We start from the raw sequence: 15331 nt of genomic DNA on the forward strand, positions 1-15331 counted from the left end.
CCATCTCTCCAGCACACAGTTGAACTCCAGGCCCTTGCCAATTGAAATAAACAAATCTGTTGGCTGCTTAAGGATTCTACCCTTGTGTACTTCAATGTAGAAATTCTCTCCGAAGTGAAGTCAGCTGTAGAACACACTTTATTTCTTCTGTCCCCTTTCATGACTCACAGTGCCTTGCTTACTGTTAAAATATTTGTTTCATACATTTTTGTAGTTTTCTGTATGTTATAGCAGTGGTCAAGTTCAGACCCTGATGTTCCTTCTTGGCTAGAATTTCATCTTTCATGCTTCTTACCTTTTTCATTCTTTCAGTCTTACTAACTCCTGTCAACTGTGTCGTCTCATCTCTTTCTAATTTATTAAACTCTTCCACTAAATTTTTAGCTTCATCTAGTTTTCATTTCAAGTCCTGTCTTTCTCTGTATATCTTTGGATACTTTTTATAGTTTCCTACTCTTTATTCTTGTGGAGATAGTTTGAAACCTTAATTTTATTTCTTTGTGTAAATTAAACTTATTATATGTTGTTGATATAATTCCAATGTTGTGTATTTGTTCATTGCTGGGCTTATTTTCACTTATGCTCTCGTTTTCTGAAATGAAATGTTTGTGCCGAAATGGCTGGTTTGTTTTTACTCTGTAGCTTATTTTTATTTGGATTTCTACCTGTAGGAATTCTTTAAAGGATGTAGTAAAAGTTGTATTACCCCATATTTGATTTATATTGCCTATACTGTGCTACTAAAATTTCTCAAAAGCTTTAGACACACTCTGAAAGAGACTTCCCAGTTCAGGGTTCACAACCCTGAGCAGGCTGGTTGTACTTGCAGATGTTCATAGGAAATCTTTCTTTTTCTTCCAGTTATCCTCTCTAAAAAGGGATTACTTCTCATTGTTTCCTATTCTGAGGAATTTATTTCTGTAGTGAAAGGCTGCAATTCCAATTCCCACGTTGGGTAGATTCCCTAGACTTTTCTTTCTTATTTCTCTTTAGTCTTCAGCAAAACAAACAGCAAACAAGCAAACAAAAAGCAACCCAAAGAACCAGGGCAGCCAGGCTTCACCCGATATATTCCTAGTAAATGTTTCCTACCCTCCAGGGTTCTCACCAAGAATTCTTTGTTTTGTTTTGTTTTTCATTCTTTGAGAGTGCAACAGTATTTTTAAAAGATGTGTTTATAGCTAGAAGTTTTAGCTTTTGGCTGGAGTTTGATAGGATACTCCCTGGGTATTCATAGAATTGAAAGTCTTTCTTTTTACTTAATATGAAAAACTAAATGCATGTACAAATATTAATGGGATGGACACATCTATCTGCTTTAAAGGGTGTCTGAAATATGAATGCATATATTTTGATGTTACAAGTAGAATTTATTTGCTATTTATAATTTGGTAGTTATTTGAGTTCTCTTTTTATTCCCTCCTGAATTTCTTGGACAAAATCCAGCGCTTGGTTTCAGTTGGACTGGATTCAAAGAATGCAGTTTGTGTTTGGGACTGGAAGAGGGGGAAAATGTTGTCTATGGCTCCTGGTCATACAGACAGAGTGAGTACTCTCCTTTGGTCTCTCTAATGAATATGTGGCAAGAAAAGTATGGTGGGGAGTTCACAGGGTCTTCTTGCCTTGTCATTGTCCTGTAGTCACAGTACATAAAAGTTGTACAACTTGTAAAGAATTGGTACAATTATGGGGGTGGGGTGGGAATGGGAATGTGGAATGAATTTCTTAGGCAATACAATTTTCTAAAACCATAGTTACAGTTGAAAAGTTCTGTGAGCATACCAAGTACCATTGGCTTATGAATGTTAAATGAGGAACTTTATATGTAAACTATTAATCAAAATTTTAAAGTTAAAATGACAGAATTAAAAATACTCATGAAATTTTAGATTATAGGCTGGTGAGATGGCTCAGCAGGTAAAGGTGCCTACATACATAAATAAATAAAAAAATAAATAAATAAATAAATAAAAATCTATGAAAAAATATGAGATTACATATCTACAAAAGGACCAAAACACATGATCCACTGTGTACAACATTAGTTTGAAACTTATCTCCATGTTTGCTTTGGTTTAAAAAAAAAAAAAAAGTGCATTTTAAGGCAAGTTTATTAGCATATGATAATTAAGGGCTAGAGATAGTTAATTTGTACTATTTGAAAAGTTGTACATATGAAAACATAAATTATTCCAATATCAACTTTATATGATTTATTTAATTTGGTTTACCATTATGTTGCAAATGTATTATAATAAGGGGAATGTGATGTTGTTTGCATACATTTAAAATTATGTATTACTTCAGGTTAGGAATGTTGCTGTGTGGAAGAATGCTTGCCTAGCATGCACAAGGCTGTGCTTGAACCCCAGCTCTGTAATAAATAAGATATTACTATACATTTTAGAGACTTAGTATTTTCTATTTTGGAAACTTGTTAAAAATATCAATGCCCTAGATATGTTATATAAGATTAATATTAAGAATACTTTGTTTTATTTTGTTTTTTAATTTGAAACAGAGTCTCTACATCGTCCTGGCTGTCCTGTAACTCATTGTGGAGAACAGGTTGGCCTTGAATTCACAGAGATCCACCCGCTCTGCCTCCTGAGTGCTGGGATTAAAGGCGTGTGCCACCACCTCTGGCCTTATACTCAAGTTTTTAGTGAAATGCTGTGATTGTTATAAATCTAGACTAAAATTTAAACTTTCTATTTTGTTATGTTTGTAAAATTCCATTCAGATGCACAATACAGTGATAGCCAAAAATACTAGTTTGTAAGCATGTATAAATGTTTTGCAGGAAATTTTCGTGTTTTTGCAGTTTGGAGAATATACTTGGTTTTGGCAAATCATTTAAAGAGCCTATTACATGGTCAGCGATAACTATTAAAATGTTAAACTTTATCTTATTAGATAACCTTGTTCTCACTTATTTGGGTCAAAGTATTTCACAAATTTGTACCTTGGATTTAGCAAACCAATTCTTGTAAAAATGGTGTTGAATGATGACAGAATTTTTAAAAGTTCTGCTGTTAGTATTTAGAGTTGCATCTTGTGTCTTGTCTATGTGTTGTGTTTCTGTGTGCTGTCTGTTATGGTGAGTTGTTGAAGAGTAGCTTGTAAGATAGCTCTTCTCTATCATCGGAGATAACAAAATTCTTAGGTTAAATTATATCACCATATAATCACTAAGAAATGAGTGAAGAGCAGTATATGCACAGCAAATGACTTGGTTTTCAAGTGATAGTTTTTATTTCATTTATTGCTTAATTATGTGTATCTATTGGATATTTTGATTCACCAGAGTCTTGTAACAGCATGATTTGTGTGTACGATGAATTTATGTAATATTAGATATGAATAAAACATAGGGACTCTAAAATTTAAAAAAATAATTCTGTGTGACCTGTAAACGAGGAAGCTAAAAATTAAAGGATGAATATTGCTGTGAAATGAATATTTAGATAGTTTATTAAAGTAGTTCTGATTAAAAACATTCTATATATCTCAGTGTATAAGTATTCCATTTGGAGTTTTGCCTCTGTAAAAAGTCTCAGGCATTTACCTCTGTTGAACCATTCATGTTACTTAATTAGGTCAAAGTATTCTTTAAAAATTAAAGATACAGTTAGATTTTACTTTATTATTTGCCCTCTAAAGTTAACCAAAACTAATAACTTGCTTTTATTTCTTATTATCATATATAGTTTTTTTCTTCATAAGATTTCAAAAGGTAGGATTTTTATTATATTGAGACTGTTGTACATAGTTTCTTAGAGGTACGGGCTTACCCTACCTCATTGTTTGGGCAGGCTTCTTAAGTGATACTGGAAATATTTTAACCATTAATCTGATTTGTTTACAGATATTTGATATTTCTTGGGATTTGTACCAGCCAAATAAACTTGTCAGCTGTGGTGTAAAACATATCAAGGTACAAGAAGGGTTCTTCTTTTATAACAGTTATTTTTCATTGTCTGTTGCTACATATACATCACACCATTAGCCATTTAGGATAGTTACAGAATTCCGACAGGACTTGTTTTAAAATGTTAACTTTTAATACTCATGTCTAGTCCAACAAGTGCTTATTTTGTACTTATTTTGAGACATTATAAAGGATAAGTTTTAAAAAGGAAGTAATGAAGCATTCCCTATTAGGAAACACAGTTTAGTGAGGTAGAATCTACTGTGAATAGGAAATCAAACATCTAAGAACTTTTGTCTGCAGAGATGATATTGCCTCATAGGAGCAATGTGGATGGTCACAGCTGCTACTTACTAGGTACTTGACTTGTGGGAGTCATTTAACAACCACTTTGAGGTGGTTTTGTTTCGTTTTCTACTATCTTACATAATTGCTCTTGAAACAGTTAATCCCTAATGAGTAAAAAATCTGTGTCCTACCATTATCTGCTTGTCTGTCTCCACTTACTCTTCAAGGCTTTAGACTTCTAATTTAAACACTGGGAAGATAGCTATCTTTGTCTTTAATCTTGATATAGTACTTGAGATAGATGTATATGTATGTATAGTAATTTACCAACTGTGTATTAGACATTGTATATGTCTAATTTTATATTATAATGCATAATTATAAGGAGAGCTAAAATAATTATAGAGTTTCCTATTGACTTACACTATAAATAAGGCTAAAACTTTTATTTTCAGTGTTTTTTAGGAGCTCGTCATCTGAGATCAGAATGTATAATGAATTACATTTTCCTTCCTGTGGTAGCAACAATGACTAGTAAGATGGTAGTTTTGTGTCAGTGGTACATGTGAGGAAAGTAAGTCCCAGAAATGATCTAAAATTGTATTGCCAAGTACAGTAGCCATTAGGACATACAGGATTTTAAGTGCAAACTCAAATGAAACTTAAAATTTATTTCTTTAGTCATTAGCCACATTTCAAATATTCAATAATCACGTGTTTCTGGGGTCTGCCGTATTGGAATCATGCATATATACATTATACACACATGTATTTATTCATATATACTCATATATGTGTGTAGAGAAGAGTGGGAGATTTCCATTTTCACTGAGATTCTATTTGACAGCTCTGATCTGGATTATAAAACAGAAGGATTAGCTCCTGTAGAGTCTCAAAGACATTTGGAAACCTTGACTTTATGTCTAGAAGTCACAAAATTTCACACATTAAAGTGTTCATTAATTAAACTTTTATTCATCTTATTCATTTGTTGTCTTCCTCCTGCTAAACCTAGGCCTAGTCCTGGAAGCTTCTAGCCTCCATACGATCTAATCTAGGCCTAGAATTTTCAGCCTCTGATAACTTTGTTTTTACTGAGCTCATAGCTGACTGGTTCAACTCAGCTGTTCTATCTTAAATGCCTCTCCCAGCTGACTTATTCAGTCTCCCTTTTCTCCTGGCCTCTGAATTGCTCTTCTTGGCTTCATACTAATTCCAACAATCTGCTCTAATCTTCTGATGCCTTCTCATTCTCTGGCTTGTTCTGTCTTCACCTGTGTCCAGCTTGTTCTCTCTCTGCCATCTGTCTCTCTATAACTGTCCTGGTAAAACTACTTCCTCTCTCTCTCATTGTCCCTTAAGTAGCTTTCTTTTCCCCTCTCTTCTTGTGAGAGTTGGGTATATCCTTTTCTATTAAGACAGAATTCTGTATATATAATAAATAAATAAAACTTTAGAAAAATTAACCAACTGACACCAATTTGTGCTGCCCATATGCTCAGGTGTGAGGTTGTCCACTGAAGCATGGCTCAACTACCAGTGGCCATACCATTAACAAAGCCCTGGAGCTGGGCGGTGGGGGCCCATGCCTTTAATCCCAGCATTGGAAGGCAGAGGCAGGCAGATCTCTGTGAGTTTGAGGCCAGCCTGGTCAACAGAGCTCCTCAATTATAGGTGTATGGGCAGATTTACAGTACTGGGCATTCGTTTCCTCTTCTGAGGGAAGCCTTAAATCAAAAAGTGGTTGGTTAACCCCACAACAGCCATAATACTTATTACACTCAGAGCATGAGCAAGGCATACTCGTCATTATTATAGTCATGGGGTTCACAGCTGGGTAAGACTGTAAATAAGTAAAATAAAGTAAAAGTAGATGTCAAAGAAAATATGTTAGCTCAGATTTCTTACTCTTACAGATAAAGATTGAAACTAGTAATTTATATGCCACAACAGCTTGTGATAACACTAAGATGAGGATATGAGCATTGAATGCTATTTTATTATAAGACAACTACTTAGGTAATTTCTGGTCTTCTGCCATAGTGTAGCATTGAATTGTTGAAAATATTTTACTTGGTTTTTATAAGCATTATTTGATAATATGCTTATACTGTGTACATTTTAGTTCTGGAGTTTGTGTGGAAATGCTCTGACCCCAAAACGAGGAGTTTTTGGTAAAACAGGTGACCTCCAGACAATATTGTGCCTCGCCTGTGCTCGGGATGAATTAACATATTCTGGTGCGCTCAATGGGGATATATATGTTTGGAAAGGAGTCAATCTTATACGAACAATACAAGGAGCCCATACTGTAAGTATATTTGAATATTTTCAACAATTTTGGATGTTTACTGATTAACTTTCTTAAAACAAGCTCTCTAATATAGCCCATTTCTAGTCATTTCAGTTTCTTAAAAAATACTATTCTAACAGCTTGGTTTTTTTTTTTTTAAGATTTCAATTAAGAACCATGCAATTAGACTCATACATATTTATTAACTTAGTATAATGATCAGCTTGTTAAAACCTTTGTTGTAACAGTATCTTTTTCAGAATAGTGTTGAATAAAGCTCGTTGTCTCTAGCAATAGAGTTTTCTAAATTAGCTGCAGTAAAATAAAGCTAGTGTTGCTAAGGCCAGCTTACCCAGTAGGCAATTTGGGAATGTGTGGGAAAACAAAACCAAAACCAAAACGATAGACTCATTAAGCCAGGGAGAAGGGATTTAATTTTTTAAATTGATTAAATGATGATTTACTCTGTGCATATGGATGTTTTGCTTGTATGTATTCATCTGTGCACCATGTGTGTGCCTGGTGCCTTTGGAGGCCAGAAGGTGGCATAGGATCTACTGGAACTGGAGTTATATCCCATTGTGAGCCTCAGTGTGGGTGCTAGGAAGGGAATCCGTGTCTTCTGGAAGAACAGCCAATGATCTTAACACCATCTTAAAGTCCTTGGGATTTTTTTTTTTTAATTCATGAGATTTTCATATAACTAAGTCAGAAAAATATATTGTTAAAACTTTTCTGTGGTTTTAAATTCGAACTGTTTTGCAGTTGGATCATTCTCTCCTCCAACAGTGTAGGGGCTTAGTTAGCATGGAGAGATTTTCAAGTGGAAAGTACTGACATGCTATAGAATCATTTATGAATGACTTGCTCTAAGTGTCTGGAAACAAAATTATCAGTTTCTTTCACAAAAGGTTTGTCAATTCATACTATAACTTTTAGTATATAAAACTAGGTTTTTTCCTTCATATTTTTCAGTATTGAATGTGACATGCTGTAAAAATTTGCTTATCTTCTGGAAGAAAAAAATGTTAATTTCCTTAAATATTTGTTTTTTATTAATTACCCTTTTTGTCTTTCACTTTTGTTTGGTTAGTTGTATTGGTATTTTTTCTTCATTAGAGATACATACTTTTTCTTTTCTAACTTATATAATTTTGTATATTTGTAGTTAAGGGCCAGGGATGTGGCTCAGAGATAGAATACTGGTCTAGCATTGTAGTCTTGGTTTCAATCCCTAGTACTGCACACAAACACACAAGAAAGTAAAGATTTTTTTTTCTTTATGGCTTATGGTTTTATCATGTATGAAAAGGTCTTATACCTCCAAGTTACATGAGTATTGTGATGTATTTACATTTATTTGTTCCATTTAGAGTTTTGCCTTTTAGGATTCACTTTATATACAGTATAATATTTAACTTTCCTTTGTGTTATATATATATATCATTAAATACTGCCTTAATTATGTATTGACTTCCCAATGTTGTATTATATTTTAGATTTTTGGATGTGTGTTCTGGCATATTTATCTATATATTCATTTTATATGTATATATTCATAAGAAAATATTGCTGAATGGATTTTTGCCGTTATTTAGTAGACATTCTTAAGAAGGCCATGTCATTAAGTCATTTTCTACCTTCACCTAGGCAGGAATTTTTAGTATGAATGCTTGTGAAGAAGGCTTTGCTACTGGTGGCCGAGATGGCTGTGTTCGTCTTTGGGATTTAACTTTTAAACCAATTACTGTGATTGATCTCAGGGAAACAGAACAGGGATACAAAGGTAATAATGCATGAGTCATGCTAAGCAAATTGTGAAACAGCCGGTTGTCTCTTAGTACACATACATGTTTTCTGTAGGTTCTACCAAGAGGGGCTTCGCTGGTAAAGTCTGTGCTGTTATGACAGAGGTCCTTTTGCGTATACAATGCCTGTTATAATAAAACCTGCAGAAACATATGGTAGACATTTGCTCTTTGTAACTGTGGATTTTGAAAAGACTTTGCTGTTACAACACTAAACAGAATTTGCCAAATAATCACGCAAAGAAAATATATTGGAAATTGGCAACTTTTGTTAATGATGATTTAAGTCGGGTTTTTTTTCTGTATTCAAAACTTATTTTTTCAGCAATTAGGGAATTGTAAAATAGACATAATAAAATAAGTTCATTGTAACGTTCATAACATGTTAATCACTAATGTATCATTGAATTGTAAAACTAAGATTGGAAGTAACACATTTAGATCGTATTTATTTAAAATATATTTAAATCATATTTGTGTTTCTGAAGATATGTGTAACTTTGGTCTAGTTATTTGGTCATCTGTAAATTAAGACCACTATGAATATCTCCTAGTGTTAGATGAATTACCATGTGAATTTTTTAGGATGTTCAGTACATGATAAGCTTTTATATATTAGTCTTTACTCTATTTTCATTAGTTTTAATGAACATTATTCTGAAGCTTACAATTATTCCTTTTTTATTTTATTCTCAAGAGAATATTATGAAGTATAGAGTGTGTTTTAATTGGCAATGTAGTATAAATAAAAAAGATGGGAATGTTTTTTCATAAGGGCCAACAGGAACTGTAGAAAATGCAGATAAAGTAAAAGTGAATTCTCTTTCCTTAAATATATTGAAGAAGAGATTTCAAAAGTGAAATATAGAAAGAAGGCAGGTTGTTACAGAAGAAAACACAATATGCACTTCTCTACAGGCAGGTCCTGAGCACTTGATGCTTGTGAGACCTTAGCTACAAACGCAGTCCGACTCTCAGAATTGTCTAGCAAAGTGTATCTAAAGGATGGGTAGAAATTTGGTTTCTGAAAAAGGAAATCTATTGTCTCATGAAAAAGAATACGAATAACTGAAGGCAATGGGGGTATATATCTAGACTTTGTACTCTATCTTAAAACCAAGATAGAAAACCAATTAAGACTGTATTTTGTTATTGTACACTGACACTAAGCACACTATTGCTATTAAATGTGCTTTTTACCAGGTTTATCTGTGAGGAGTGTTTGTTGGCGAGGTGACCACATTTTAGTTGGAACACAGGACAGTGAAATTTTTGAAATTGTTGTGCATGAAAGAAATAAACCTTTCCTACTTATGCAAGGGCATTGTGAGGGTGAACTTTGGGCGCTTGCTGTTCATCCTACTAAACCTTTGGCTGTGACTGGAAGTGATGATCGTTCAGTCAGGTAAGTAAATAATTTCTTAGGTAGACAACCACAGCAAAATAAGGTACTATGACATTTTAAATTCAGACTGTAAGAACTAATATTTACCAACTAAACGTATCTGTGATCATACACCTTAAATGTACTGTGCATGTTTCTGACCTTCCATGGTGCTCAGGCAATTTGGACACATACACATAATACATAAATGTAAAATTTGTTCTAAAGTCTACCTCTGTGGTGTACGTAAGCTTTAGGCAATGTATAAACAAATGAGTGTCTGTGTTCCTGTAAAACTTTATTTATAGGCATGAAATATGAATGTTGTGTATTTTGTTGTGTTTTAAAATTTTATTCTTTCATGGTTTTCAACAGTTAAAACTTGTAAAATTCATCCTTAATTCTCAGTTTATAAAAACACACAGTCATGTTTTTGTCCCAGGATTTGCCCCAAAGGATGTGTTTGCTGGCACTTGTACAGAACAAGAACTTTCAGCAAACTCAGCACTTAATGTTGCAGCATTGAAACTTTGTAGCCAGGAAAGACAGTATGCATGAGCACAGAATGGCCAAATAGAGATGCCTGTGGCAGGAGCTTGAGAGAGATAGAGAGAGGGGATGGAATAAAAGAGATGAGTAGAAAAAAAAAAAACAAACAACTTTTATACATAGGCAATATGACTGTAAGTGTAGAAGCATCCAAAGAAAATGCAAATACATTCATGGAATTAAAAGGGAATTAGTGGAGCTGGAGAGATAGTTCAGTGGCTAAGAGCGATTGCTGCTCTTTCAGTGGGCCAACAGTTTGGTTCCCGACAGCCACACTGGGCAGCTCAGAACCAGCTATATTTGAAGGTGTCTTTTGGCATCCTCTGACACCTGTGTGCATGATCTCAGACATACACAAATAAAAAAATAAATATTAAGAAGCTAGCAAATATCTTAGCTATAAAAGAATATAAAAATGTACAAACATTTTTCTATAAAACAGCAAAAATCTATTTCGCTTTGCTGATTTTTTTTCTAACCTCTTGGAGCAGATGCTTGTTCATTAAATGATAGCTTTTGTATTATAACATATGCAGCAAAATGTTGCCCTACATATTTCAGCTATAGTCTCTGAGTTTCATCACTGTGTTAACATAGTGACTGTTTATTGTTTTATTATTTTATTTATGTGTGTGTGTGCTACATGTGTCCTGAGTAACCCTGGAGGCAAGAAGAGGGTATTGGATCCCTTAGAGCTGGAGTTCCAGGTCGTTTCAAACTACCTGCGTAGGTGCTGGGACCTTAACTCAGCTTCTCTGAGAGACCAGTGTACTCTTCTACCTGCTGAGCCTGCCGAGCATCTTTCTAGTGCTCAACTTCCCAAGTTTTGATGTAAAGTTTTATTATAGCATTTTTGACTATGTTAAATCTTCATTAGTGTTTTTCTTTGTTCTTTAAGTTTTTTGAAATCACAATTCTTGTTTTTTAAATGATAGCTATTTTCTAGTTATCTTACTAATTTTTAATATAGTCTGGAAGACTTTCTGAATTTGAATATTTTAAGTACTCCATTTAAAAGACTACATATATATGTAGACTACATATATATATAAAGACTACCTATATAATATATATCTATTAAATATATATATGTTAAAATATATACTTGAGACAGGGTTTCACTATGTAGCTCTGGCTGACCTGGAACTTGCTCTGTAGACCAGGTTTGTCTCCAACTCACAGATCTGCCTGTCTCTGCCTCCCTGATGCCCAGTCTTACATATATAATTTAAGGAAATAGATAGCTCTCTTTTGATTAAGGTAGCTATTATTAACCTATCTCAGATTAACAATTGAATCATAGTGATATCAATATGCTTTTGTATTTAAAAATATTGTTATTCTTAGTATGTGAGAGTGGGAGTGTGGGCTCATGAATTTTGTGACAGATACAGAAGTCAGGGCAGCTTTGGCTTTTTCTTCCATTATGAGTTTTGGGGATTGTACTGCAAGCAAGCACTTTTACCTTTGGAGCCATCTCATTATCCCCACTATATTATTTTAAAAACAATAAATTCTGATATTCTTTTTCATTTTAATTATGAACAATGTTGCTATTTCATAGAGACAAATGTCTTTCTTTAAGCCAGATTATTTTAACTAAAATATTCTTATAGAGATTATTATTTTTATGGTACACATTAACTATTTTTATTTTTGAATTAAATTGTACAGGATTTGGAGCCTTGTAGATCATGCTTTAATAGCAAGATGTAATATGGAAGAACCAATTCGATGTGCTGCTGTCAATGTAGATGGAATCCATCTTGCCCTTGGAATGAAGGATGGGTCATTTACTGTCCTTAGAGTGAGGTATGCAATTAGAGTAGAAGCAGAAACAGTAATTTCTTGTTTTGTTAGAATTTATAGTATTTATTGCTCTTAACAACATATCCTTTCTTTCTCTCTTCTTTTATATTTAATCCAAATATTACTTTCATTAAATGAAATATACTTATAAAAATAGCTTTATTGGAAATTAAACTCAAGAACTTTTATCTGAGGGCATTAAGAATGCTTAGCAAATGGGTTAGAGAGTTGGCTCAGTGGCTAAGAAAGCTACTGTTCTTACAGAGGAACTGGGTTTGTTTCCCAGAACCCACATGATGTCTCACAACTACTTGTCACTCCAGCTCTAGGGGATCTGACTTGGTCTTCTGGCTTCTGCAGGTCCTGCACGTGTGTAGTACACATAAACTCAAGCAGCCACACACACATACACATACAATTTTTTATTTAAAAAAGAATGCTTAGTACAGTTCTGGCTAAGCTCTCAGTTACAAATTGGGTCCCGACTTTCTGTTGGTAGTAGTATTTTCTGTCAAGATCCTTTGTCGTTAAGCAACCATAGAGCTATGAGAAATGACTAAGTAGGGTTTTTTGTATGCTTGTTTGTATCTTTATGCTCTGAAAAAATTGCCTATCCTTTCACTTGTAACACTTAATGAATTTATTAAGAGGCTGAGCATGGTGGCACATGCCTTTAATCCCAGCACTCAGAAGCAAAGACAGGAGAATTGCTATGAGTTGGAAGCCAGGCTGGCCTACCTAATGAGTTCCAGGCCAGCCAAGGCTACATAGAGAGACTCTATCTCAAACAAACAAACTAACTAACTAACTAATGAAGACTTTGTTAAAGCTGTTGCTAGTTGATGTTGAATAGGTACATACATTGAGTTTCTATCGTGTGTAGTCATTAGATACAGTGCTGTGGAACCACAGCATGCTCACAAACCAGTGCTTATGAAATCTCTCTTCTCCAGCCCAGTAGTCCTCTGTCCAGTTGCCCAGATCAGAAATGATTTGTTTATATTTACTTTGTCTCTCTTGTGTAAGAGTCATTCCCACAGAAGCTGTCAAGTTACTTCCTTCCAGCTTCACTATTACACTTGCGTGTGAGCTTTGTCATATCCTCACTGGGTTGGTAGAATAGAGAGTGGAAATGCCCTCCTTCCCATCTCAAAACCATCTTCCACCACCATGGTTGAGATTCTTGCTTTCTTTATGAAATAAATCTGTGCCTTGACAATCTCATACACATATATAATGCATTCTGATTACTCTCACTCCCGACCCTGTTTTAGCTCTCTCCCCACACTATCAGCGCTTCTTCAGCCCTACATGTCTCTTTGCCACACTCATAACTTTTTGCTTTGTTTTCTGACCATTGAGAGTAACCACGGCCCTCTGTGTGATCATGAGCTTGGAATTCTTCTGGAGTCTGATGGGGCCATTAGTGGCCCTATAACTGAAGACAACTCCCTCTCTCCCACCATATATGTCAATAGCCAGTAGCTAGCAGGGTGGGTAGGGCCCTAAGTGCCCTCCATCTGTGAGTGACTAGGTAAGAGCATTGATGCCAGTTCTCCTCCAGCAACCTGCACAGCACCCCTGGTGCTGTGGAAGCTACAGCAGAGATGCTTGCAGCTCCTTTCCAGATTTATTTTAGAGATTCCTTTTAGGTCACATTTGTTTCTCTTCCCGAAGACTATCTGCTCCTTAGGCTGAACTTTGTAATCCTTGATATGGTATGTAATGCCCATCTCTGTTCTGCTTCTCTGTTCCGTTTCTTCATCTATACAAAAATCCTTCACAACTTAATCCTAGTTGTTAAGGAGGCTGAGCAGGAGGGTTGTGAGTTGAAAGTCCTCCTGGACTCAAGTTCAAGGCCAGCCTACCTAACTTTATCACTCAAAATAAATAAGGAAATAAATAGGCTATAGTTGAATAGTAGAGTGCTCGCCCTGCACATGTCAGGCTCTGGATCTGATCCCCAGTATGGAATGTAACTGTAGGTTTTTACAGTGGGATGGCCTGTAATTTTTCCTTTTAAGATTGTTTTTATATAATATTTTATTTCAATAATTATAGATGTCCAGAGACATTAAATACATCCACTATTGTGTCACTACTATCTTCTCTAACACTTTTGATCTTTCTGTGTGGATTCAGCTTGTATTGCATTGTATTGTATCTTGATTCAGAACTGCCATACTGATCCAAATTAACCTGAATTGGCATTTCCTGCATAGTTTCCCAGCATACCACAAATAGACAAAGCCAATGGAGTTATTTAGAGCTTTTAACCAGACCTTGGCACTGGGAAGGTACCGACTCCTTGACATTGGCAGGATAAACTTGCTTACATGATCTCATTTTTTCCCCTTTTTTTCTAGCCCAGGTTGTGGAGATGAACTTGAGCTTGCTTGTCGAACACTTCTGTTAGTAGTTCCCAAAATTGTACTCTGCAAACCTAGATTTTTATCTGCCTCTCTCTTTGGTTTCACTCAATCTTATTCGTTTATCTTCAGCTTCATTGTTTTCTGCTCTTCCCACTAATTTCTGTATCCGTCACATACTGTTCACCATTCTTCAAATGGGCCACCCACTACATGCTTCCATACCATTGTGCTGTTCTCATTCCAGAAGAACTTTCTCTCCTCTTTCATACTTTAGCTACTGTCTCACTCATGTCTTATGCTCACGCCAAATTTACCCTGCTGTGGCTCCTTCGTGCTTTCAATCTAGTCTTAACCAGTCGTTTAAGTTTTTCTTGCAGTTTTGCATATTCCTTTTGAGCAATCACCATATATTGTCATAGTTATTTTATGTCTGTCTTTCATGCAAGGTCAATTCAAGTTTGAATCCCTAGTACTAAAGTAACGTAAGTGTTTAGTGTTATTAAAAGAATTTGAATGTTTTTTTTTAACCTCCATTTAGAAAAATTTAAAAACAAACAAACCAAGAAACATACTTCTGCTTCTAAAATTGCTAATCTGGAGCATTTCAAATGACTGATGCAGAATTATATGGAGAGTTGGCTGCTGTCTCTTGCCCATCTTCCCTGCATCTCTGTTCTTTCACTCCTTTCAGTTCTAGAAGTTCGAAAATTAAGTTGTGTTAAGCCTAAGTGTTCATCTGTTTTTATGGCTGTTACCAACACCCATGCTATTTTGGAAATTCATTTTAAGGAATCTCAGAAAAAATGGCTGAACTGTGGTCTACTTTTTAAAAATAAATTAAGCTGAGCATGGTGGTGTATGCCTGCAATTCAAGTGCTTGGGAGGCAGAAGCAGAAG

At 34.9% G+C, this 15331-nt stretch overlaps 1 protein-coding gene across 1 annotated transcript in view; it reads left to right on the plus strand.

The window, feature by feature from the left end:
* The window catches only part of Eml5 (EMAP like 5), a 106493-nt gene that overhangs the window by 21551 nt on the left and 69611 nt on the right, over positions 1 to 15331 (plus strand). The window contains exons 3-8 of the mRNA XM_055593195.1: positions 1447 to 1545; positions 3869 to 3937; positions 6345 to 6530; positions 8163 to 8298; positions 9524 to 9725; positions 11928 to 12065. Coding sequence (XP_055449170.1) covers positions 1447 to 1545; positions 3869 to 3937; positions 6345 to 6530; positions 8163 to 8298; positions 9524 to 9725; positions 11928 to 12065 — 830 coding nt within the window. The remainder of the gene's footprint in view (positions 1 to 1446; positions 1546 to 3868; positions 3938 to 6344; positions 6531 to 8162; positions 8299 to 9523; positions 9726 to 11927; positions 12066 to 15331) is intronic.

Source organism: Psammomys obesus, unplaced genomic scaffold (genome assembly GCF_907164565.1).
Source record: "Psammomys obesus unplaced genomic scaffold, mPsaObe1.curated_primary_1811, whole genome shotgun sequence".
Lineage (NCBI taxonomy): Eukaryota > Metazoa > Chordata > Mammalia > Rodentia > Muridae > Psammomys > Psammomys obesus.